Raw genomic sequence first — 26,004 nt, forward strand, 5'->3', positions numbered from 1 at the left:
GAAGCACATTCTCTCCTTTACTCTCACACACTCTCTTGTTCTGACCTGAAGGCGGCCGATGGTGGTGTGGATCTCATCTTTGTCTCCCACAGTGACGATATTGGACTTGAGCATCTGGTGAATAAGCAGGAGCCAGTCGGCCAGCTCTGTGGCTGTCTGGTTGAGATCGGTCGGGCCCACCAGCTCTGGACTGTGATGTCGCTCTTCGCTCATCAGGCTGACCATGTTAACTGCAGACGGCACGCTCACTATGACACACAAAGCCATTAACTGAGGGGTGAATTTACAACAGCTGAGTCACTTTCATATGCAATATTTCAGTATATATGCTCATATATCAAATTATGGAAAATAGTGTTATAAATATATAATAATTCTTAGTGAATTCTCCTTTAAGTGAACAAAGTGTGTCTTTTTCACCTGTCTACACTAAACTCACCTGTAAATTGCTGCTGAGCGACTTGTTGTGTCCATGGTGACAGAGACTGTTGTGGTGTCTCCTTCAATCTGATGTCCAGAGCCTTCCAATCAACTGCAAGCTGTTCAATTTTACTCTATAAACAAACACAAACACACAATTCAATTATATTCTGATGTACCCTCTCTATCCTTATGTAAAGTACAAAAAAAGTGACTTTACAAAACCACTCAAAAGTGTTGAGTGCAGAGTCATGTGTTCTTCAGTAATATGTAAAGTTGTTGACTGAAACCTTTTCCTGTGGTAACAGCAGCTGTTTCTTCTGGAGCTCGATGGAATAGGACAACAGCTCCTCCAACTCTCGCTTCTGCTCTTGCATGGACATCTCCAGAACCTACACACACACACACACACACACACACACACACACACACACAGGTAAGACAGATCTCACTGGAGACAATTGCTGCGTCTGAATATCCATACTTCCCTACTATATAGTAAACCAAAAATAGTATGCCAGTGGAGTAGTATGTCCGAATCCCCAGTATTCATAAAGCAGTAAGCGAGAAGTACCCAGATGACCTACAATTTCCAGTGAGATTCTGAAGTGCGAATTGACTAGAAACTTTACAAGTTAAGATCTTTGTCCCCACGTGCACTTGCAAACTGTAGTCTGGCTTTTTTATGGCGGTTTTGGAGCAGTGGCTTCTTCCTTGCTGAGCATCCTTTCAGGTTATGTCAATACAGGACTCGTTTTACTGTGGATATAGATACTTGTTCTGGGATTGATTTGCACTTTTCGGACCAACCTACATTAATCTCTAGGAGACAGAATGCGTCTCCTTCCTGAGCAGTATGATGACTGCGTGGTCCCATGGTGTTTATACTTGCATACTATTGTTTGTACAGATGAATGTGGTACCTTTATGTGTTTGGAAATTGCTCGCAAGGATGAACCAGACTTCTGGAGGTCCACATTTTTTTTTTTCATATGATATAAAAATGCCCCTGAAAATCAATTCAGTGGGGGAAAATAGTCAAGAAATGTATATGTGTATAACACTTTTCACAATACACCTTTTTTCAAAGCAGATTTACAGAAAATCATGCTGTAATGTATAATGTTTTATAAGTCCTTAATGAACAGTTTCCTTAAAAACGTCATTGAAAATCATGCCTTAAAATTGTTTGTATTTAGGCCCCCAGTGAGCAAGCCAAAGGTGGCTGTGGCAAGGAAATATTAGAGAGAGAAAAAAAACAAAAAACATATACATATATATATATATACACACACACACACACACACACACACACACACACACATACTACCAGTCAAGGATTTGAAACACTTACTCAGTCTTTATTATATTTTTTTCTTCACATTTTAGAATAATATTTAAGTCATCAAAACTATAGAATAACACAAATGGAACTATGGGAATTACGTTGTTACTAAACAAAATCAAAAATAATTCAAAACTGTGTTATATTTTAGCATCTTCAAAGTAGCCACCCTTTGCCTATCACCCTGGGATGCTTTTTAAACAGTTTTTTTTTTATTATTATTTAGTCCAAGTCATCAATTTCAAAAACATTTTTTATTTTTATTTTTTTTATTAAATTTTAGTTTTGTAATTAAATAAATTAATATGATGGCACAATTATATTTCTGTCTGCAAAACTAATTTCAAACATTTAAGCATACGCCTTCAGATCAAAAGATTTTTAAGACCATGAGAAACATTTCAGGCAAGTGTTTCAAAACTTTTGTCCGGTAGTGTGTGTGTGTGTATATACACTATATTGCCAAAAGTATTCGCTCATCTGCCTTTAGACGCATATGAAATTAAGTGACATCCCATTCTTAATCCATAGGGTTTAATATGACGTCGGCCCACCCTTTGCAGCTATAACAGCTTCAACTCTTCTGGGAAGACTTTCCACAAGGTTTAGGAGTGTGTTTATGGGAATTTTTGACCATTCTTCCAGAAGCGCATTTGTGAGGTCAGACACTGATGTTGGATGAGAAGGCCTGGCTCGCATTCTTCGCTCTAATTCATCCCAAAGGTGCTCTATCGTGTTGAGGTCAGGACTCTGTGCAGGCCAGTCAAGTTCTTCCACACCAAGCTCGCTCATCCATGTCTTTATGGACCTTGCTTTGTGCACTGGTGCGCAGTCATGTTGGAACAGGAAGGGGCCATCCCCAAACTGTTCCCACAAAGTTGGGAGCATGGAATTGTCCAAAATCTCTTGGTATGCTGAAGCATTCAGAGTTCCTTTCACTGGAACTAAGGGGCCAAGCCCAGCTCCTGAAAAACAACCCCACACCATAATCCCCCCTCCACAAAACTTCACAGTTGGCACAATGCAGTCAGACAAGTACCGTTCTCTTGGCAACCGCCAAACCCAGACTAGTCCATCAGATTGCCAGATGGAGAAGCGTGATTCATCACTCCAGAGAACGCGTCTCCACTGCTCTAAAGTCCAGTGGCGGTGTGCTTTACACCACTGCATCCGACGCTTTGCATTGCACTTGGTGATGTATGGCTTGGATGCAGCTGCTCGGCCATGGAAACCCATTCCATGAAGCTCTCTACACACTGTTCTTGAGCTAATCTGAAGGCCACATGAACTTTGGAGGTCTGTAGCGATTGACTCTGCAGAAAGTTGGCGACCTCTGCGCACTATGCGCCTCAGCATCCGCTGACCCCGCTCTGTCATTTTACGTGGCCTAACACTTCGTGGCTGAGTTGCTGTCATTCCCAATCGCTTCCACTTTGTTATAATACCACTGACAGTTGACTGAGGAATATTTAGTAGCGAGGAAATTTCACGACTGGACTTGTTGCACAGGTGGCATCCTATCACAGTACCACGCTGGAATTCACTGAGCTCCTGAGAGCGGCCCATTCTTTCACAAATGTTTGTAGAAGCAGTCTGCATGCCTAGGTGCTTCATTTTATACACCTGTGGCCATGGAAGTGATTGGAACACCTGAATTCAATTATTTGGTTGGGTGAGCGAATACTTTTGGCAATATAGTGTATATCTATATATCTATATATATATATATATATATATATATATATATATATATATATATATATATATATATATATATATATATGTGTGTGTGTGTGTGTGTGTGTATACATACACACACACTCACATTTTATTTTTTTCTCTCTCTCTAATATTTTCTTTCATAATATCCTTTCTAATATTCTGTTTCATGACGAAATGCATCAATCACTATGTCAGTGTGTTACTGCATGATAATAAAGCGGAACAACGTAAGTAAAGACAAAGAACGGATTACCATTTACACCTCAAATGTGATGTGGTCACATGTGTTTTTGACCACATTTGTGTAATTTGTTTTTTTGTTTTTTTTTATCCGATCACAAAATGATTTAGACCCTGTTCATACCTGTATTTAGAGCTGACCACGTGTGATCAGATCACCAAAAATGCATCTTAATAACAGGTGGAAAAGGGTCCTTAGTACACAGTATGTGTGAATAGTGAGCTTTTAAATTTGAGTGTGAAAAATTGCAGGTGGCAGCCCAAAAAATGCAGCAGAGTTTAATAAAATAAAAAGTTAATTTCAGACACTGTCCAGGACTAGTTTCAGTCTCAATTTGACTGACCTGCGCCTCAGTTGGTGTGAGTTCACTCAGTGACTGGCTGGTGATATAAACCCAGTCACCCAGTCTGTTCATGCGATCCTGGAACTGCCCGTATGATGTCAGCCTGCTCTCGTCCTGGACCTGTGTGTGTGTCTGCAGACACCCCTCCACCTCACGCACTTTATCCAGCAACTCACGGCTCATCTGCGCACACACACAATACAATTACAATTCATAACACTTTAACAAGTGTCCATTCTGATGGTCATTCACATAAAGCAGTAATGAGAAAGACAGACAGACAAACAGGAAGACAGGCAGACAGATATATAAGAAGACATATAAATATAGTGGTTGGATTGTGTGATATGGAGGTGGTTTCATACTTTACTCCAACTGATGTTTATCTGGCGTAGTTTATTCACATGAGTGTCTTTGTCTTGGGAACTCAGACTGGAGTTTGACAAGATCTGAAAGCCAGCCTTGTTCAGCCATGATAACATCTCATTTTGACCATCCATTTCCTCTGTCAGAGCCTGAGAGAAAGACAGATCCTGCTATTTTATTGTTTTGACAAAGTATGTATTCAGATACAGAATCAATCTCTCTCTCTCTCTCTCTCTCTCTCTCTCTCTCTCTCTCTCTCTCTCTCTCTCTCTATATATATATATATATACACATAGCCCTTCAATGACTTTAAGTTCAGTTATGAGACACTATATGGTGCAAGCTGATGGCCCCTTTAACAAGAAATCTGTGCATTCGATCGGCTTGGATGGTGCAGCTTAAAGACAGGTTGACATGTAATCTGTTTGCCTATCAACTTGCGTAATCTCTTTGTCTAACAATTAAATTGCCTCAGTTGTATACAAGCTGGTTTCACTGCAGCGCGCTACAAGAATTTTCTCTTTGAAACCCTCCTCCTCTCCAGCAGCAACGGTCTAGATCTTGTGTCTTATGACCTGTTTATAGCATGTCTTTTACATTTCAAATTGTGCAGCAGATCTCAAATAATAATGATGGTGAAGGGTCAATGTAAGAGAGTTTTAGGTCAGATGACAGAAATGTCACATGCCAAATCATGGCAGTGCTGAAAATACTGTCAAAGCAAGTCCAAATTTGAACTAATGGCCCAGCCAGGCCATCAGAAGAAGAGCACTGGGGTAGTTAGTAGCTTGTTTGTAGTGTGTCTGTGTGTCGAACCTTGAGCTCTCTGAGGTTATTGTCAGTAGCAGAGACAGGTAATGTTGACACGGCAACCTCCGTCTGCTCCACCCACTGAGCCAGATCAGCAGAACGCTGAATGACATCCATAACAGCTGGATCATCACCCATCAACCTACACAAAACACATAATGACACCGTTAATACAAAATAAAATCAGCGTTTTGAATATGCAGTGGGGTCCAAATGTCTGAATCCACATCGAAAGTCTGGGCTTCAAAATCTAATTTAACCTGGTGGCAAACAAAAAGTATAAATATTTTGAAAAAAGAAACAGAGAAATGGTATGTTGTAAAACTGAGAAGATATATTTAAGATTCTGAACCACACTATATTGCCAAAAGTATTCGCTCATCTGCCTTTAGACGCATATGAAATTAAGTGACATCCCATTCTTAATCCATAGGGTTTAATATGATGTTGGCCCACCCTTTGCAGCTATAACAGCTTCAACTCTTCTGGGAAGGCTTTCCACAAGGTTTAGGAGTGTGTTTATGGGAATTTTTGACCATTCTTCCAGAAGCGCATTTGTGAGGTCAGACACTGATGTTGGATGAGAAGGCCTGGCTCGCAGTCTTCGCTCTAATTCATCCCAAAGGTGCTCTATCGTGTTGAGGTCAGGACTCTGTGCAGGCCAGTCAAGTTCTTCCACACCAAGCTCGCTCATCCATGTCTTTATGGACCTTGCTTTGTGCACTGGTGCGCAGTCATGTTGGAACAGGAAGGGGCCATCCCCAAACTCAAAAACAAAAGTCATTTGGTGATGTATGGCTTGGATGCAGCTGCTCGGCCATGGAAACCCATTCCATGAAGCTCTCTACGCACTGTTCTTGAGCAAATCTGAAGGCCACATGAACTTTGGAGGTCTGTAGCGATTGACTCTGCAGAAAGTTGGTGACCTCTGCGCACTATGCGCCTCAGCATCCGCTGACCCCGCTCTGTCATTTTACGTGGCCTACCACTTCGTGGCTGAGTTGCTGTCATTCCCAATCGCTTCCACTTTGTTATAATACCACTGACAGTTGACTGTGGAATATTTAGTAGCGAGGAAATTTCACGACTGGACTTGTTGCACAGGTGGCATCCTATCACAGTACCATGCTGGAACTCACTGAGCTCCTGAGAGCGGCCCATTCTTTCACAAATGTTTTTAGAAGCAGTCTGCATGCCTAGGTGCTTCATTTTATACACCTGTGGCCATGGAAGTGATTAGAACACCTGAATTCAATTATTTGGATGGGTGAACAAATACTTTTGGCAATATAGTGTATTTCTAAGTCAATCACTAATTAAATGTTAGAAAGTCTGTGACATTGACTATGTTTACTAAGTTCCTTGCTTCCATTGAAGCACACAAGATGCTCTCTAAAACAAAACAAAAAAATGCTAAAATGCATATCAGAACCATTTTCACAAGTGGAATTAGAGATTTGAACACCATTGTACATATGGATCTGTTAATTTGCTTGCTAGGAGTGCTGGCGTGAGTGTTGTTGTTGTCATGGTAACCTGTGCTGGCGGTCAGACACTTGTCTCTGGACGTCTGTCCAGCGGTGTCTCAGTGTGTCCAGTTTCTCCTGTAGCAGAGCACCAACAGGAGACGAGAGCTGACTGATGATGTGTTCTTCAGACCGGCTCAACACCACCAAAACAGACTGATGAGACGCCAAACCCTCTTCCAGATCCTACACACAAAAAAACACACATTAACACAGCTTTCTGCATGAGGATATATCAGAGACTTCTATTGTTTTCATTTAAAGCTGATTATAATTACTAAACATTAAAGCTAACACTAAAACAAAGAGAGGTTTTGTCAGATTTAGTTTACTTTTGGTGACAATGTACCTAACCCTAACCCTTACATGGTGGGGACTTTCCATTGACTTCTATCTCACTGGCTTCACTTTTATCCTGAGCTAATACTATTTTGTCCTGTAACCCTAAACCTAACCCTCACACAAACCTTTCTGCATGCTGACATTTCTATTAAGACTTTATTTAGTATGTTAATGCAGCTGTTTTCCTATTAGGAACCATTGGCTACTCATCATAATTAGGGCTGGATGATATGGCTACAAAAACGATAAAATTATTATTATTATTATTTAGAGGATTAGATTTGTTGTATACAATATATGGTCCCACTTTATATTAGGTGTATTTAACTACTTTGTGCTAACATTAAAATACATATAATACAATTAATTTATTGTGTAACTACATGTTCTGCAAAATTCTCACAAAATGTACATTTACTGCTACTAAGGTTGAGGTATGCATAGGTTATAGGGGGTTTAGATTAGGGTTAGGGTTTAGAGTAAGGCTTAGTGTATGGTTAGGTTTAGGAGGAGGGGTTAGGGTTTAAGGTAAGGGATGGGTAAGTTTTAGGGGTAAGGCTAACAGTGTTGCTACAGATGTAATTAAATGCAGGTACTTTAAATGTAAGTACAATGCAACAACACGAATGTACAAAATAAGTACATTGTATCAAATGCTTAAAGGTGCTGTAAGCGATTTCAGCCATTCTACTTCCAGGAATCTGAGCCATTGAATTAGCCACGCAGCTTCTTTCCAAAACCCAGAACTCCAAAGATACCAAAATGAACTTTACTGCGAGCAGAAACAGTTGTTAAAAACAACAGCAGCAACATAGCACACTCAACTGACAACTGTTATGAACAACAAGCCATAAAATCACATTATGGCTCAATAATTCACTGCAAATTCAATACTACGAGATTGACAAAATGATTGACAGGCAGAAAGTGTCATTATTTGCGATCCGCGGACACATTTAGTCTACAGCTGTCACTGAGATATCTCAGGACACTTATTTAATTAATATCTTTAAGGGAGTAGGACCATTTTTTGCATACCTTTTCCATAAAAAATAAAAAATAAATAAAAGTACATAGTAGTTAAAGACACCTAATATAAACTGGCTCCCAATATATTTCTGTCACGTCTTTAATTTATATTTGTGTGTATTTGATAGTTTACAATGTTCCTTATTACATTTCTAGTGAAACAGTCATCTCCTGCTTTTCTGTGATACTATGTTGCATTTTTATATTTGTATATGTATAAATATATAACTTTGTATATTATATAATTATACAGATACAAATCTCAGAATTGTGTGAATGTGTGAACCTGCAGCACTTTGCTTTCACAATATAAATAAAAAGCAGAGTAAAATCATTACAATATTCACAATATTTGTGAGTATTCAATACATCGCCTAGCCCAACCCACAATGGTAATAAGTGATTACAGGTTTTACGATCCTTGTGGGAACACTACATTTTGGCAGAGGGTGTCAAACTTGCGACTGTTTTGCTGAGATCTCACTCTCTTCAGTCAGAAGTATGGCACACTTGCCGATACAAAATGGTGAAGAGGTGGCAGACATAACAACCCCTGACACTCTATCTCCGATTCCCTTCATGTGGAGCTCGCTGAAATAACAACAGGGGTACCACGTGAAGATAAACAACTGTAATAGAGTGATTAAGGATGGGATTCTTGGAGTTACTTTACCTTGAGGATGTGTGTGATTGTGTATTTTTTTTCCCCCTTTGATGTTGCCGTAGAATGCGTATGTTCATATGTGTCTTTAAACGTGCAAAGGATTTATGTTCAATGAAAACAGACTGTTAAATCTCTGCTTTTTGATTATATTTATCATTTTAGTGTAAGAGAACCCCAGGAAAAACGCTTGGTGACAGAATCACTATGGGTTACAATCAGCATTTGTGATGATATGTAGCTGAGTGCGATCGCAAATGAAAACGTTCAGATCAGCATGATGGCTGCATCCGAAACCAGGAAAATGCTGCCTCTGGAGGCTGTCTACAAGATAGGAAGGGACCAAGGCACGTCCAGATGTCTACTGAGATACCTTCATCTGATCGATTTTTAAAGGCAGTATAGATTAATCATTTGCTGCCTATCAAATCCCACAATCCTGTTTGTGCAGATCCACAGCGGTTGAACTGAAGAAAGGAAATGGCAGCAGAAGAATAGACAGTTAATAGCCAGATTATGTATAAATGTAAGTTTTTGGTTTTTTTTTTTACTTTTGATTCCATTTCTAGCAATAAAGTAGTAATATATATTTATTAAATATTTGCTTGGTTATTGTCAAAACATTCTTGAATTTGTTCTAGATTAATTGTCCATTGTGCTTCAGTTGGACTGAATGAATGCTGGTATCCTATCAACGATGTGACGTAGTGCTGCCTCAGAAGCCTGTCTGAAACCAGTTTCTAGAAGTACCTTCGTACGCAAACGCTGTCTGTTAAGTCACTGACTGATAGTTCAGCGAGGCAACAAGGCAGCTACCTTTGGATTCGGATGCAGTTGATTGTCAGCTCTTAAGTAAAAGTAGAAGCTCACTGGTAACTTGATGAGAACACAAGACCCTGCTCCAGTGACAGAGCAATGTTTTCAAACCATTCTGACGTGCTTTCCCGGGTCCTGGAACTATTAACTCAGCAGGGAGTCCCAGTAGTCAAGGGACTAACAACATCCTGCTGGCAGATATTAATGCATGCTCCGTCTCTCGGCTACTGACCGGCGATTATGTAAACGAAGCTTACTCCTGAAAATCACCGGCTTGAAACACAAAATTGATAAACAGCAAGTTTCCACATCTCTTCATATGTAAATGAAGGCAGGAAATTAGAATTACCTTAATTTGTATTCGAGAACAATTTGACATTTGACACACTCTCTTTAAGCACTTACAGAGACAGAGACACTACACACATCACAGCTAAATGCAATTAAACACAAACACATCCCTTCAAATGCTCTCATACACCCCACTGACCCAGACACGCATTTAATTGTTTGAGTTTTTCAACGGTGTGTTGATTGAGGTGAAAGAGGCCACTGTGTCTGTAAAACACTGATTTCAAACATCAAACACAATGAGAGAATTAATGAAACAAACATCTTTTCCAGGCAAGCTAATTTTGTTTTGATGTTAGGCATATTCATTTGATTTGTGAAGTGCTCTGTTTTATATACAGTTGTGCTCAAAAGTTTGCATACCCTGGCAGAAATTGTGACATTTTGGCATTGATTTTGAAAATATGACTGATCATGCAAAAAATAATAATTTTTAAAGTCTTTTATTTAAGGATAGTGATCATATGAAGCCATTTATCATCACATGGTTGTTTGGCTCCTTTTTAAATCATAATGACAACAGAAATCACCCAAATGGCCCTGATCAAAAGTTTACATACCCTTGAACGTTTGGCCTTGTTACAGACACACAAGGTGACACACACAGGTTTAAATGTCAATTAAAGGTTAATTTCCCACACCTGTGGCTTTTAAAATTGCAATTAGTGTCTGTGTATAAATAGTCAATGAGTTTGTTAGCTCTCACGTGGATGCACTGAGCAGGCTAGATACTGAGCCTTGGGGAGCAGAAAAGAACTGTCAAAAGACCTGCGTAACAAGGTAATGGAACTTTATAAAGATGGAAAAGGATATTAAAAAGATATCCAAAGCCTTGAAAATGCCAGTCAGTACTGTTCAATCACTTATTAAGAAGTGGAAAATTCAGGGATCTCTTGATACCAAGCCAAGGTCAGGTAGACCAAGAAAGATTTCAGCCACAACTGCCAGAAGAATTGTTCGGGATACAAAGAAAAACCCACAGGTAACCTCAGGAGAAATACAGGCTGCTCTGGAAAAAGACAGTGTGGTTGTTTCAAGTAGCACAATATGACAATACTTGAACAAAAATGAGCTGCATGGTCGAGTTGCCAGAAAGAAGCCTTTACTGCGCCAATGGCATAAAAAAGCCCAGTTACAATATGCCCGACAACACCTTGACACACCTCACAGCTTCTGGCACACTGTAATTTGGAGTGACGAGACCAAAATAGAGCTTTATGGTCACAACTATAAGCGTTATGTTTGGAGAGGGGTCAACAAGGCCTATAGTGAAAAGAATACCATCCCCACTGTGAAGCATGGTGGTGGCTCACTGATGTTTTGGGGGTGTGTGAGCTCTAAAGGCATGGGGAATCTTGTGAAAATTGATGGCAAGATGAATGCAGCATGTTATCAGAAAATACTGGTAGACAATTTACATTCTTCTGCACGAAAGCTGCGCATGGGACGCTCTTGGACTTTCCAGCACGACAATGACCCTAAGCACAAGGCCAAGTTGACCCTCCAGTGGTTACAGCAGAAAAAGGTGAAGGTTCTGGAGAAGGTTCACAGTCTTCTGACCTTAATATCATCGAGCCACTCTGGGGAGATCTCAAACGTGCGGTTCATGCAAGATGACCAAAGACTTTGCATGACCTGGAGGCATTTTCAATAAATGTGTTTTGCCTGCTCACTCATGTTTTCTTTAAATATGGTACATATATTACCAATTCTCCAAGGGTATGCAAACTTTTCAGCACAACTGTATATATATATATATATATATATATATATATATATATATATATATATATATATATCTGCGCTATATTCCGTCACGTTCATTACAATCACAAACTTCTGGCTTGTTAATAATTCCAAGAATATCAAAATCCACAAAAGGAGGTAGATCCTTTTCATACTTGGCTCCTAAACTATGGAATAGTCTCTCTAACACTGTTCGGAATGCAGACTAAATGTGTCTAGACTAAAGACTCATCTATTTAGCCAGGCAATACACCTAATTTATCCTTCTACTCACAATTAGGCTGTTTTAGTTAGTCTGCCAGAACCAGAAACATCCATCATGATCTATAACTCTTCATAAAATTTAATGGCATCTACGCTAATATTATTCTATTTGTTTCCATGTCTCAACCTCGGGAATCATATCCCAAGGTTACCACAGCCTGCCAGATCCAGCTCCGTTCCTGTTTGGTGTCAGACTCCACTGCTACGTGTCGCTGAGAGATGATGACAAACTACAGCCAGTGCTAGCCAGACATCACATCTTTTGAATTCAGAGGATGAACTGATGCCAACTCCAACTGTAAGACATCGGATACTCCATATGCCACTGCCTGAACCTTGGACTTAGGATGGACCCCACTGAACCTCACCGAAATGACCTTCAGGTTGAACTGCGATGCCCCTCATTAATCTCTGCCTGCATCAACTTTGTCTATTGATGGACTACACTCTTGAAATGGAATACATAGACTATCATTTAATTGCCAACAAAAGCCTTCATCAGCCAACTAACAAAGTACAATGCATCAATGTAAACTTCTGCAGTTAATCCAGGATGGACTTCAAAGACATTAGTCATTAATCTTAAAGTTCATAAAAAAAAAATATATACAGGTGCATCTCAATAAATTAGAATGTCGTGGAAAAGTTCATTTATTTCAGTAATTCAACTCAAATTGTGAAACTCGTGTATTAAATAAATTCAATGCACACAGACCGAAGTAGTTTAAGTCTTTGCTTCTTTTAATTGTGATGATTTTGGCTCACATTTAACAAAAACCCACCAATTCACTATCTCAAAAAATTAGAATATGGTGACATGCCAATCAGCTAATCAACTCAAAACACCTGCAAAGGTTTCCTGAGCCTTCAAAATGGTCTCTCAGTTTGGTTCACTAGGCTACACAATCATGGGGAAGACTGCTGATCTGACAGTTGTCCAGAAGACAATCATTGACACCCTTCACAAGGAGGGTAAGCCACAAACATTCATTGCCAAAGAAGCTGGCTGTTCACAGAGTGCTGTATCCAAGCATGTTAACAGAAAGTTGAGTGGAAGGAAAAAGTGTGGAAGAAAAAGATGCACAACCAACCAAGAGAACCGCAGCCTTATGAGGATTGTCAAGCAAAATCGATTCAAGAATTTGGGTGAACTTCACAAGGAATGGACTGAGGCTGGGGTCAAGGCATCAAGAGCCACCACACACAGACGTGTCAAGGAATTTGGCTACAATTGTCGTATTCCTCTTGTTAAGCCACTCCTGAACCACAGACAACGTCAGAGGCGTCTTACCTGGGCTAAGGGGAAGAAGAACTGGACTGTTGCCCAGTGTTCCAAAGTCCTCTTTTCAGATGAGAGCAAGTTTTGTATTTCATTTGGAAACCAAGGTCCTAGAGTCTGGAGGAAGGGTGGAGAAGCTCATAGCCCAAGTTGCTTGAAGTCCAGTGTTAAGTTTCCACAGTCTATGATGATTTGGGGTGCAATGTCATCTGCTCGTGTTGGTCCATTGTGTTTTTTGAAAACCAAAGTCACTGCACCCGTTTACCAAGAAATTTTGGAGCACTTCATGCTTCCTTCTGCTGACCAGCTTTTTAAAGATACTGATTTCATTTTCCAGCAGGATTTGGCACCTGCCCACACTGCCAAAAGCACCAAAAGTTGGTTAAATGACCATGGTGTTGGTGTGCTTGACTGGCCAGCAAACTCACCAGACCTGAACCCCATAGAGAATCTATGGGGTATTGTCAAGAGGAAAATGAGAAACAAGAGACCAAAAAATGCAGATGAGCTGAAGGCCACTGTCAAAGAAACCTGGGCTTCCATACCACCTCAGCAGTGCCACAAACTGATCACCTCCATGCCACGCCGAATTGAGGCAGTAATTAAAGCAAAAGGAGCCCCTACCAAGTATTGAGTACAGTTACAGTAAATGAACATACTTTCCAGAAGGCCAACAATTCACTAAAAATGTTTTTTTTATTGGTCTTATGATGTATTCTAATTTTTTGAGATAGTGAATTGGTGGGTTTTTGTTAAATGTGAGCCAAAATCATCACAATTAAAAGAACCAAAGACTTAAACTACTTCAGTCTGTGTGCATTGAATTTATTTAATACACGAGTTTCACAATTTGAGTTGAATTACTGAAATAAATGAACTTTTCCACGACATTCTAATTTATTGAGATGCACCTGTATATATTTTTATTCTTAAAACACTGGACCTTAACGCGTACTTAATTTACATCCATGACTTGCACTGCACACAAATAACTAATATTGGCATTATAGTCATGATGTTAGCCAGAGGGTAACTGGCCCCCACAGTGAGCCTGGTTTCTCCCAAGGTTATTTTCCTCCATTAACCATCATCTTATGGAGTTTTGTGTTCCTTGCCACAGTCGCCTTCAGCTTGCTCACTGGGTTTCTAAATACAATTATTATTTAATTTCTATACACATTTTACAATCATATTTAATCAAACTACACAATGATCACTGTAAGACATTATAGATATTTCAGTTTAATTTTTTGTTTTTTGTTAATGCATGATTTCCTGTAAAGCTGCTTTGAAATGATGTGTGTTGTGAAAAGCGCTATACAAATAAAAATGACGACTTAATTAGATCAACATAATTATCACCGATCTGACAGAATGATCTCTGATCTCCATTAACATTCATGGTTATTGATTGTGATATTTCCACTAGTTATTCTGCAATTCCTGCTCACAGTATGACATACTGACACAGTTCACACTGCACATCTGTCAGCATTTCTCATTACAGCATATATACACTGATCAGCCACAACATTAAAACCACCTGCCCATTATTGTGTAGGTCATTCTGAGATGCTATTCTTCTCACCACAATTGTGCAGGGTGGTTATCTGAGTTACCGTAGACTTTGTCAGTTCAAACCAGTCTGGCCATTCTCTGTTGACCTCTCTCGACAATGAGGAGTTTCCATCTGCAGAACTGCCCCTCACTGGATATTTTTTTTTTTTGTTTGTGGCACCAGATGGCAATCCAATGTTACAAAGGTACTTCTTCAAGAATGAACAAAGTGACGTTGATTTGTTTGCAGGTTAGTGGATGAAACTGGTTTAACTGCGCAAACTGAACGATTAGAAATGGCAACATTTATTATGCAATTTTTCTGTATGTAGCCATGAATAGGTCTTTTATTCAAGCTGTCAAACCACAAAATATCAAACTGAAAATACATAGTATCGGTGTCATGATCTCGGTGGGTCTGTCTGTTTTTTTTCCTTTCTGGCTGTGTGTTTTCATCTCCTGCTTGTGTTTACCTCTGCCTCGTGGCCGGTGTGAAATGCTCATACGCACTGCTCACGAGGTAATCACTCTCACCTGTTCCTCATTTCCTCTCCCTATTTATTCTCCCTCGTGTGTCTCGTTCATCACCAGATTGTTCAGTGTTTCCTGTGTCTGCAGCCTTGCCTGTCGGTCTTATTGTTTTGTTTTGTTTTCTCTTATCCAGTTCTGCTCCTAGTTGGATTATTGCCTGTTTGGATTTATCTGTCATTGGACTTACACTCACCACTGTGAATTACTCTTGTCATTTGCCAGTCCACTCTTTCTCATCACCCGGTGTCACCCAGCCATCATCAGTTGCACTCTGCAGTCTGTGCCAGGATTATTTATCATTGACTCTCATCACCAGTTTTACTCTGTGTCTTATAAATAAAGCTATCGGAGGTAGGGGTAGGGGCCATTTTGTCCCAGAGATCTCAGTTGGATGAGAAAATGCATCCTTGCACATTCTTTTCTCACTGTCTGTCCCCAGTGGAATGGAATTCCAACATCGAAAATAGGGAGTTACTTGCTGTCAGGTTGGAGTTGGGGGAGTGGTGCTATTGGTTGGAGGGTTCGGGGGTCCCTTTTGTTGTTTGAACTGATTGCAAGAACCTTGAATACATCCGCACCGTGAAATGTCTTAATTCCAGGCAGGCTCGCTGGGCACTTTTCTTTGGCAGGTTTGATTTTAATATCTCGTATCGCCCATTGTTCCAAGAACGTTAAGCCTGAAGCCTTATCTCGCTCTTTTGAAACCGAGCAACTCCACCTCTCAGACACCATTTTTCCACCTGACAGGGTGGTGGCGGCATCTTGGGAGATTGAGTCCAGAGTCCGCTCGGCTTTGTGCGACGTCACTATTCCCGTGAAGTGCCCCAGGAGTCTGCTGTTTAGTCTGTTCACGTTTCCCTCTACATTTGAGTCCTCCTCTGTTAAACGCACCCTGAAATTTGGCTGTATGAAACATACATATACACAATATATCATCCAGTGATGGCTGGAGTAAATAATCTTTGTCCTTTGATAATGATTTGGGTCGAATTTAATGGACAACTTGGAGCTCCGTGACTTCAGAATTTTGACGCTGAGCTTTGGCGGTGTGCGTACCTTTGTAGAAAATAATTGTTTCTAAATTTAGAACGCATCATGTCATCCTACAGATGCTGTGTGCAACCTGCTTTAATTAACCATGAGGTTTTACCAAATTGTGCTGAAAAATGGAAATTGAAAAATGTCTGAAAAGGAAAAAAAAGACTATTGTTCAATGGGTAGCCCTAATTATTATCTGAAAAAATCCTGATATATATATTTATATATATGAGAGAGAGAGAGAGAGAGAGAGAGAATAATCAGGAAAATGTTCTGATTATTGATCGTGAAAAAGGCAAGCCTACTATTTGATCGTGATTTGTTTTATTCTTATATTTTTATGCACTTATTTTTTATTTGTTTCACTGTAATCAATGTATATGAATGTTTAACTGAAATTAATCTTCAAATATGTGATACAGTAGCTCAACCTTTATTTTTAACATTGTTTTATGTTAATAAAAAAAAAACGTAATTACTTCTCCCTTACAAATACTTATTTTTTATTTTTATTTTTTTATCACTTTCCCATAAAAATGTATATTGCATGATTTATTTCATTAGTATATTGTATATGTTGCAACCAAACATTATTTATGGAACATTGTGATAGAGAACATTTCAACTGGGTTTAAACTTTTCTGTTTGTCAGCCCTGATCTTTTCTCACTAGGCCAAACCACCCACAGCCTCAACTTTAAGTGCTATATATTGTATACCAAGATAATTGTTCCTAATGCTTAACTGGTGCTTCCTTAACAAAACCAAAGCAGATAGTTTTCAAGGTTGGTTTTATTACGTCATATCTTCGTGTCACGGGTCAATACCCACATACCCGGATGAAGTATGTCCAAACTCTCTTCATACTACTGCATGCATACCTAAAAGAATGTTCTGTTTTGCCGGCAGATAAGTGCATCCTTCATCAAATACAGTACATACTTTGAAAGTACGCGGTATCAGCTTTGAGTCATAGCAGGCCATCAGATTTTTCGGCTGCTGCCATCTATCTGTGAACCCCGACCCTGTGTCTGACCTGTTGATGTGCACGGGCCCGTTCCAGGTCCAGTTCTCCTTCTGGTCCGATTCCGTCGGCCAGGATCTGTTCCGTCTCACTCAGCCATTGTGAAAGATCGTTCATGTCACAGTGAAACTGCCTCCACTCCTCCACAGCTTGATCAAAACACCTGCAAACACAGACACACATCACACACATCATAACAGGACCCATAATCAAGATATCCTCACATTACTCAATTACTCATTACTCATTTCTCAAAAAAAGTTATACTCAGTGAAATGGAATGGATAAAATGCAGAGGTTTTGAGACACACTACAACTGTCACAGATATCCATCTAGTGCATTTTTATGTATACCAATTAAAAAATAGCACGTCAAGAACCAACATAAACAAAGCAGGATGTTCATGCTGGTGTTTCCAGTACGGAACTCTGTCACTGAATAGCAGATATTCCACTCTTGAGCCAAACTTCTTCATGTCAGCGAGTCCTATACAAAACTGGGTCACATTTCTCTCTGTGGCATGTTACATGTAACAACGTGGAAAACAGGCAGATTTTTTCCCTATCCAACAGACTTGTGATAGAAATTATTATGAAATTTGTTATGAAATCCTGCTCATGGTGAAAGCATGACATATTAATAACTTAAGAGTTGGTGTGTGAATTTCAGCTGGGACACAATTTATTCCAAAATCAAAAGAAAAATGAAGAAAATGAAGCATGTTTAAAATGTACAGTAATGTGTATGGATGTTTTACTTTTCTCATTGATTATTTTCATTAGATTCTCAATAGTGTAATAAAGTAATAAAAAATATTCCTCTGTGGACACTATGATAATTTTTAGTATTTTGTTAAATCAGCATGAATTACATTCATTTCAACAAATACTATCATGATGTATAAAAATCCTTAAATACATTTTTAGTTAAGAAATATAGATGTATAATTGTCATGAAAAAATATATATCTCATACATTTATAATATTCCAGGACTTCAAATCATTTTTTCTATAGAAAAATAATCAGCACATATTTCATGCCATAGCCACTATAGATATTAAGGGAAAGACCACTAAAAATACCACTAAATGACCTTCACTAAATGGTACTTGGTATTTTCTATTAAAAATACTTTCTATTAAGTTTAAAAATAAATAAATAAATAAATCCCTGCAAAAAAATACAATTGTTATTAGATATTTATATAAAAAACTTATTTTGTTGCAGTGTATAATGGGCTAAGACACCCTCTCTCACCTTTTTGCTCACTTGATTTTGATCCATCTTTAACTCTTTTTTATTTTACATTATCAACTGATCGTTTCAGTTTAACACACACACCCTAAAAGTATCTGGACACTAAATTAACACTTATATATGAATGTCATTGAATTAAATATTATTAATATAAAAATAATTAAATAGGGGCCTGGGTAGATCAGTGAGTAAAGACGCTGACTACCACCCCTGGAGTCACGAGTTCGAATTCAGGGCGTGCTGAGTGACTCCAGCCATGTCTCCTAAGAAACCAAATTGGCCCGGTTGCAAAGGAGGGCAGAATCACATGGGGTAACTTCCTCGTGGTCGCTATAATGTGGTTCTCGCTCTCGGTGGGGCGCGTGGTGAGTTGTGCGTTGATGCCACGGAGAATAGCATGAAGCCTCCACACGTGCTACGTCTCCGCGGTAACGCGCTCAACAAGCCACGTGATAAGATATGCGGATTGATGGTCTCAGACGTGGAGGCAACTGAGATTCGTCCTCCGCCACCCGGATTGAGGCGTGTCACTACGCCACCACGAGGACTTAGAGCGCATTGGGAATTGGGCATTCCAAATTGGGGAGAAAAAGCGTAAAACTTAAAATAAAAATAAAATAATAAAGTAATAATAAAAAAAAATATCAAGTGCCATTTATTTTAAAGATAGCTCGACAAGCACACATTTAAGCAAAAAATAAATAAATAGAAAGATTTTTTTAAAATAAAACAACTCATGAACTGTTCAAAATGAAGACAAAAAAATAATTTGGACACTTTCTGGTTGTCAAACGTTAGTGAAACATGTCCATAGTTAACACGATGAACTTTATTTTTTTTTTATTTTTTTTTTTTTGTGTGCAATTTTAAGAATGACATTTTTACTGAGTGACTCCAGCCAGGTCTCCTAAGCAACCAAATTGGCCCGGTTGCTAGGGAGGGTAGAGTCACATGGGGTAACCTCCTCGTGGTCGCTATAATGTGGTTTGTTCTCGGTGGGGCGCGTGGTGAATTGAGCGTGGTTGCCGCGGTGGATGGCGTGAAGCCTCCACACGCGCTATGTCTCCGTGGCAACGCGCTCAACAAGCCACGTGATAAGATGCGCGGGTTGACAGTCTCAGACGCGGAGGCAACTGGGATTCGTCCTCCGCCACCCGGACTGAAGCGAATCACTATGCGACCACGAGGACTTAGAGCGCATTGGGAATTGGGCATTCCAAATTGGGAGAAAAGGGAAACCCCCCCCCCCCCCAAAAAAAAAAAAAAAAAAAAAAAAAAAAAAAAAAGAATGACATTTTTACAATTTTTGGAATTGTGGGAAAACATAGACTGTTGTGTAAATGTCTCACCCTTTTCTCTGGTTGTACATGCGGTTGACTCTATCCCACTCTGAGTTCAGTTGTGTCAGGGCATCGGATAGCTGGGCCATTTCTTGACTGGAAGCTTCAGGAATCACGTCAGGTTGACGCTCATTAATCACCTCAACCTGCTCGGCCAGTCGCTCCAAACTCTCCTTTATACTCTAGAAATAAAGATACAGAAAAGTTCATACAAAACTTGCAATGCCCACTCTATGGCTGTCAATTGATTAAATTTAATAGAATTTAATAAAATAAAATTGACTTTAATTAATTGCATGGTATGCCAATTAATTAATCAATTAAACTGCAATTAATCGCACATCAATACTTTCCAAAATAGGCCCCCAAATAAAGATAATTCAATACATAATAAAATAATTATGCTCGATGAAATAAATATAATAATTCAAATAATTAAAAGACATCATTGTGGCAGACGAGTAAAGTATTGATTAGATGATACAAAAAGTGGCTTTAGAAGTCAATATATTGTTTGGTTTATTTCCATATCAATGAACATAAGTCTATCACTGGTCTAAAGTTCATAGGGATCAATTTTGCAATTGAGTTTGTCAGTCTGTGGACTTGGGCTGTTCTCACAGGACGCGTTCTTGCGTTTCGCCTATAAACATGCATCAAATGACGCTTTGAGCGTCTCACTGTGGTTGTGTCACGTTTCGCTGTGTCAAGTTGAAAGTAGTTTTAAACTTTAAAGAAAGGTGTTTTGAGACCCCTGCACTCTGCTACATCCAGCTGTCGGTTTGTTGCTTGTACCGATGGAGTATCAAGGTGATCTTTCAAGCGCAAAGCATTGTGGGTATTCCCAATAGCATTGATTTTGTACTCAATAGTTTCAGTTAACACTTAAAATCTTAAGTCTACTAATTTTTTTAAGAAAAAACAAGTTCAATGAAAATATATATTTGAGTTATGAGCCCAAAACTTGACATTTCAAGTAATGTTTAATTAAGAAAACTTAATTTTTCCAGTAATGACAACATTAGGGTTAACAGTGTGACACATTTCAGAGTGAAACAGAATATTCAACAAGAAAATTGTATCCACAGGGAATAAACTGTATCGTGACAAGTGGATATGCCATGCCCGAATGGAGCCACACCTGAATGTTAGTTTGCAGTGCATTGTTGAAAACTACTCTACACCGCTAATATTCACTTATGAGAAGGTTTTTTGACTGGAACATGGAGGCCGAAGGTCAAGACCACTCTCCAGAGCATCTACACATATCCCCATAGTAACGTTTCTTTTCAAATCTATTGTTTACTCACCCTCATGTCTTCTGCATACAGTATGACTTTCTTCAGTGGAACACTAAAGGAGTTATTTATAGTTGAAATTTCATAGTTTGGTTTAAATATTCCTTTAAAGTACTTTCCAAATCCCTGCTACTAGTACACAGATATTCAAGACTGTGGAATACTAATATGGTGTAAACAGCAGTGTCAAAGTGTCTCTCTCTAACCTTCAGCATGTCCTCCTGACTGGAAAAATCTTCAAACAGCCCTCCGCTCAGCTCTGAGGAGTTCAGAAGCAGCTCGTTGTCAGCCATGGCCAATAAAACTTTATTAATGTCCAGGAGATAGTCAGACGGAGAGAGAGAAGCACTCATCTCATCCGGAGGAGAGAGGGATGAGTCTACTCTCTGTGGAGATGATGTTGTTGAGTCAATGGCAACTTCAACGCAACTGGTTGAGTTCTGACAATATGCAGCTCCTGCAGAGAGAAAGAAAATATAAGAAAATAAGAAAAATTTCACAGAAAAATGAAAATTCTCTCATCATTTACTCACCCTCACACCATCCCAGATGTGTTTGATAACTTGATGACTTTCTTCTGCTGAACACAATCAAAGATTTTTAGAAGAATATCTCAGCTCTGAAGGTCCATTCAATGCAAGTGAATGGTGACCAGAACTTCGATGCTCCAAAAAGCACATAAAGGCAGCATAACAGTAATCCGTAAGAATCCAGTGGTTAAATATATATATATATATATATATATATATATATATATATATATATATATATATATATATATATATAGATCTTAAGAAGTGATATGATTAATGTGGGTGAGAAACAGATCAATATTTAAGTCCTTTTCTTTTTTTTCTATAAATGTTAACTTTCACATTCTTCTTCTTTTGTTTTTGGTGATTCACATTATTTGTGCATATCACCACCTACTGGGCAGGGAGGAGAATTTATAGTAAAAAATGACTTAAATATTGATCTGTTTCTTACCCACACTTATCATATCACTTCTGAAGACATGGATTTAACCACTGGAGTCTTATGGATCACTTTTGTTCTGCTTTTATGTGATTTTTGGAGCTTCAAAGTTCTGGCCACCATTCACTTGCATTGTATGGACCTACAGAGCTGAAATATTCTTCTAAAAAATTTGTTTGTGTTCAGCAAAAGAAAAAAAGGCTTATACGTCTGGGATGGCATGAGGGTGAGTAAAAGATGAGAGAATTTTTCTTTTTGGGTGAACTATCCCTTTAAACAGACGCTTACACACATATAAATTGTATTTCAGGTCATGTATAAACAGGATTCGTTATAATGTCAGTATTTTAGCTCCAAAAAATTAGCAGCTTAAGGGGTTGAAACATTGTTGGAAAAGTTACATATTACTGATGCTTCTACAAAGCCACAATATGTTAAGAATGTATAAAATAACCTTGTAGCGTGTTTGGAGCAAAATGAGTCTCCTGCAGAGGTCTTCCCTTCTTTTCTCATCAGGAACAGACATCAGCATCTCCTCTCCTCTTCTCAACACCTCCTCAATATGAGCTTTCTCCTCATCCAACTAAAACACACATACATACAAATTCAGCCTTTAGCAAACATACAGTGGTCCCTAAAATTATGTATACTTTTTAGAATACTTAAAGTCACACACACACCATTTAAAATAAATGAATTTAATTGCATGTCCACATTAATTATGCCACTAATGTTTGACAACCAGAAAGTGCCAAAAGCACTATGTATATTGTTTTACCTATAAAAAAAAAAAAAAAAACACTTCTATTTTCTTAAATGTCTTGCTTGAAAATTATATTTGTGCTATTTTCTTTGAAATAAAAGCCACTTTGTTTGGTAATGCACATTCATATATTTTTAAGAGTGATTGAAGTGTCCAAATAGTTCTAGTATGTGCTTATGTAAATGTCTGTTGTTAACGTGTGTGTGTGTGTGTGTGTACCCTCTCATCATCAGGTATGTGTGTATGGCCCTGTTGCTCCAGTGCTTCGAGAGCAGCTTGTAGGTCAGATTCAAATAGCTGTAGCTGAGCGGATACATGAGGAGCAGACCACTCATCTGACACTTCCTGCTGTGGACATACTGCCTCCTGTTTGACCTCGAGACCGGCCGACACCTGTACACAACACACACACACACACACACAGCACTTGATACTGAATGTTTTTTCATTGAGACAGCTGAAAATCTGAAGTATACCTAAACAGCGCCAGAGTTCAGCTGAGATATGATAGGAGATCATTTTGCACTTGTAATTTACCTGAGCAGAGCTGATGTGCTGCGCCACCTTGTGGAAGCTGCGGTTGACGTCAGCCAGTTTGGGTTCCACTAGCTCTCTGCACGCAGGCCCCCTACTGGTCATTAATATTACTGCCTGATCACGAGCGCTGTCCACACGCACACTCATACCATCCAACTCGCACAAAACAGCCTATGATAGAGAAAGGATTAAAAGACATCATGGAATCAAAATTTATTATCTACTTCCTTAATAAATGTCTCTGCTTTTTGTTGTGCACAATTCATTGGTGCATGTTATTTTAAGGAAAAATAATGTTTGTTTTCATCAAAATGTCATCTTTCATAAAAATGTAATAACTCTTATAAAAACTGTCTGTCTGTCTCTCTCTCTCATTTATAGATATGTAGATGTCGGTTGTTAACTGTTAGGGATATGCACAAGTAATCTACTAATTGAGTACTTGTTCTGCACAAGCTAGTTGACTATTAAAAAACACTCATGTGAAACACTAATCTGTCCTAAATGTGTCCCGGACAGCAGTGAAGCACCACCCTCCACCTGTCAATCAACCACTGTGCTAATACAAGCATTTAAATTTGCCGGTTACGAGCGACTTTAAAAGGAAATAACTGTCCGATCAGAACATTTGAAAAAGCAAATATATATGCAAGCACGAGAACTTCATGGATCTTCATCAGTGTGTCTGATATCAACATGCAGAGACACAGATGAGAAGCACACACATCTGAAGCTCAGCTAACACTGGTACTCCACTAAAATAATGGATAATTCTTGCTTGAAATGTAGCGTTTGTGCTTAAATTACATTTCAACTGCATCTGGGAGAAACAGTGTGCCGGTTTTGTTCACTTATAATGCAGTAACACAATGATGTAGTGATTGATGAATGTCATCATGAAATCAGAGAACCCCCCCTTGAAATCCCAACACAAGTTGTCACCAGAGACGCATCTGAGATGCATGGTAATGCCAGTTGTAAACAGGGTCAAAGAGATATCATTAAATAAAAATTAAAAATAATTACATTAAAAATTAAAAGAGATATCATCGCATCACTGGTGTGTGCATTTAAGCAAGGCGTGGCAATACTTAGGCCAAAACTGAGCATTTCAGACAGAGGGCAAAAAACAGGGTGGAAATCAATCAATCAATCAATCAATCAGTCTGTCTGTCCGTCCCTTTCTACTATCCATCATCCATAAACCCAACTAACTAGTTAACTAAATAATGAACTAACTATTTGGTTAGTTAATCTCTCTTTCTCTCTCCTATCTATAGATATGTAGATGTATGTTTTTAACAGATGTGTGTGCGTTAACTTGTCAACAACTAGCTGACTAACTAACTAACTAGATGGTTGGATAACTATCTATCTGTCTGTCTGTCTTTCCACCCATCCATCCATCCATCCATCCACCCATCCATCGATCTATCATCCAGCCACCCAACTACTATCTAGTTAATCTCCCTTTCTCTCTTCTATTTATAGAAATGTAGATGACTGTTGTTAACAGGGGTGTGTGCGTGTTAGTAACCAATTTATTAACACATTACTAATTAACTAACTAACTGCCATCCTTCTGACTGTCTGTCTATCATCCATTTCTACTATCAATCATCCATCCATCCTTCCAACTCACCATCTAACTAACTAGTTAGTTAATCTATCCATTCATCCCTGTCTCATCCCTGTGCAGTCTCACTATAAAAAAATGTACAGTATATTGCATTAGATGCCAAAAGACAAATGACACAAGTGTGTGTGTGTGATGTCACCTTCATCATTCTGTCTCTCTCGGCTGTAGGCATCTTCTCCATCTCATCCAATCGGATTTCAGTCTGATAGAGCCACGTGCTGATATGAGCCAAATTCTCATCAAACATCTCCACCTCCTGCCTGTGATTCTACAACACACACACACACAGTATAAGATATAAGCTATTATCTGTATGTACAGAACAAGTAGACACTGAATATATATTTTTATATTTATTATTTTTTTATATTCATCACATTGTAGGATAATTTCATTATCATCATCATATTGAATATTACAATCTTATTATGCAATAATCATGCATTTCTTACCTGATTTCATCATTTTCACATGGCATTGCAAGGCTAGCCTGTTTAAACCCTTGCGTTTTTATTTCATTTGACTAAAGCAAGACTTTGGCTTTTAGAAATGGTCATCTCATGTTACATAACCTTAAAGGTGCACTCAGTAAGTTTTTGTTCATGTCACTTTGGACTTACACTGACACCTAGAGGTGTGGATGCAACATCATTCAAACACAATTTCTTCCAGTTAAAAATGTTGTTGCAGAAAATCACTATTTAAAGCCAGCCATTATGAATTTAATCAATGAGTGAAAGTGTCTAATAACAGGATGGCTACTGACATTAAGCGAGTAGTATT

The 26,004-nt window shown here is 38.8% G+C and overlaps 1 protein-coding gene across 1 annotated transcript in view; it reads right to left on the reverse strand.

Moving 5' to 3' along the window:
* The window catches only part of LOC127419658 (dystrophin-like), a 375,384-nt gene that overhangs the window by 192,857 nt on the left and 156,523 nt on the right, over nucleotides 1-26,004 (reverse strand). Inside the window, exons 36-50 of the mRNA XM_051661226.1 lie at nucleotides 25,361-25,489; nucleotides 23,583-23,753; nucleotides 23,265-23,438; nucleotides 22,737-22,865; nucleotides 21,753-21,764; nucleotides 21,514-21,693; nucleotides 20,019-20,191; nucleotides 17,423-17,573; nucleotides 6,784-6,959; nucleotides 5,254-5,389; nucleotides 4,437-4,586; nucleotides 4,072-4,254; nucleotides 711-812; nucleotides 440-554; nucleotides 46-248 (exon numbers count right to left, since the gene is read on the reverse strand). Of these exons, the coding sequence (XP_051517186.1) occupies nucleotides 46-248; nucleotides 440-554; nucleotides 711-812; nucleotides 4,072-4,254; nucleotides 4,437-4,586; nucleotides 5,254-5,389; nucleotides 6,784-6,959; nucleotides 17,423-17,573; nucleotides 20,019-20,191; nucleotides 21,514-21,693; nucleotides 21,753-21,764; nucleotides 22,737-22,865; nucleotides 23,265-23,438; nucleotides 23,583-23,753; nucleotides 25,361-25,489 (2,184 nt within the window). The remainder of the gene's footprint in view (nucleotides 1-45; nucleotides 249-439; nucleotides 555-710; nucleotides 813-4,071; nucleotides 4,255-4,436; nucleotides 4,587-5,253; nucleotides 5,390-6,783; nucleotides 6,960-17,422; nucleotides 17,574-20,018; nucleotides 20,192-21,513; nucleotides 21,694-21,752; nucleotides 21,765-22,736; nucleotides 22,866-23,264; nucleotides 23,439-23,582; nucleotides 23,754-25,360; nucleotides 25,490-26,004) is intronic.

This window comes from Myxocyprinus asiaticus, chromosome 29 (genome assembly GCF_019703515.2).
Source record: "Myxocyprinus asiaticus isolate MX2 ecotype Aquarium Trade chromosome 29, UBuf_Myxa_2, whole genome shotgun sequence".
NCBI lineage: Eukaryota > Metazoa > Chordata > Actinopteri > Cypriniformes > Catostomidae > Myxocyprinus > Myxocyprinus asiaticus.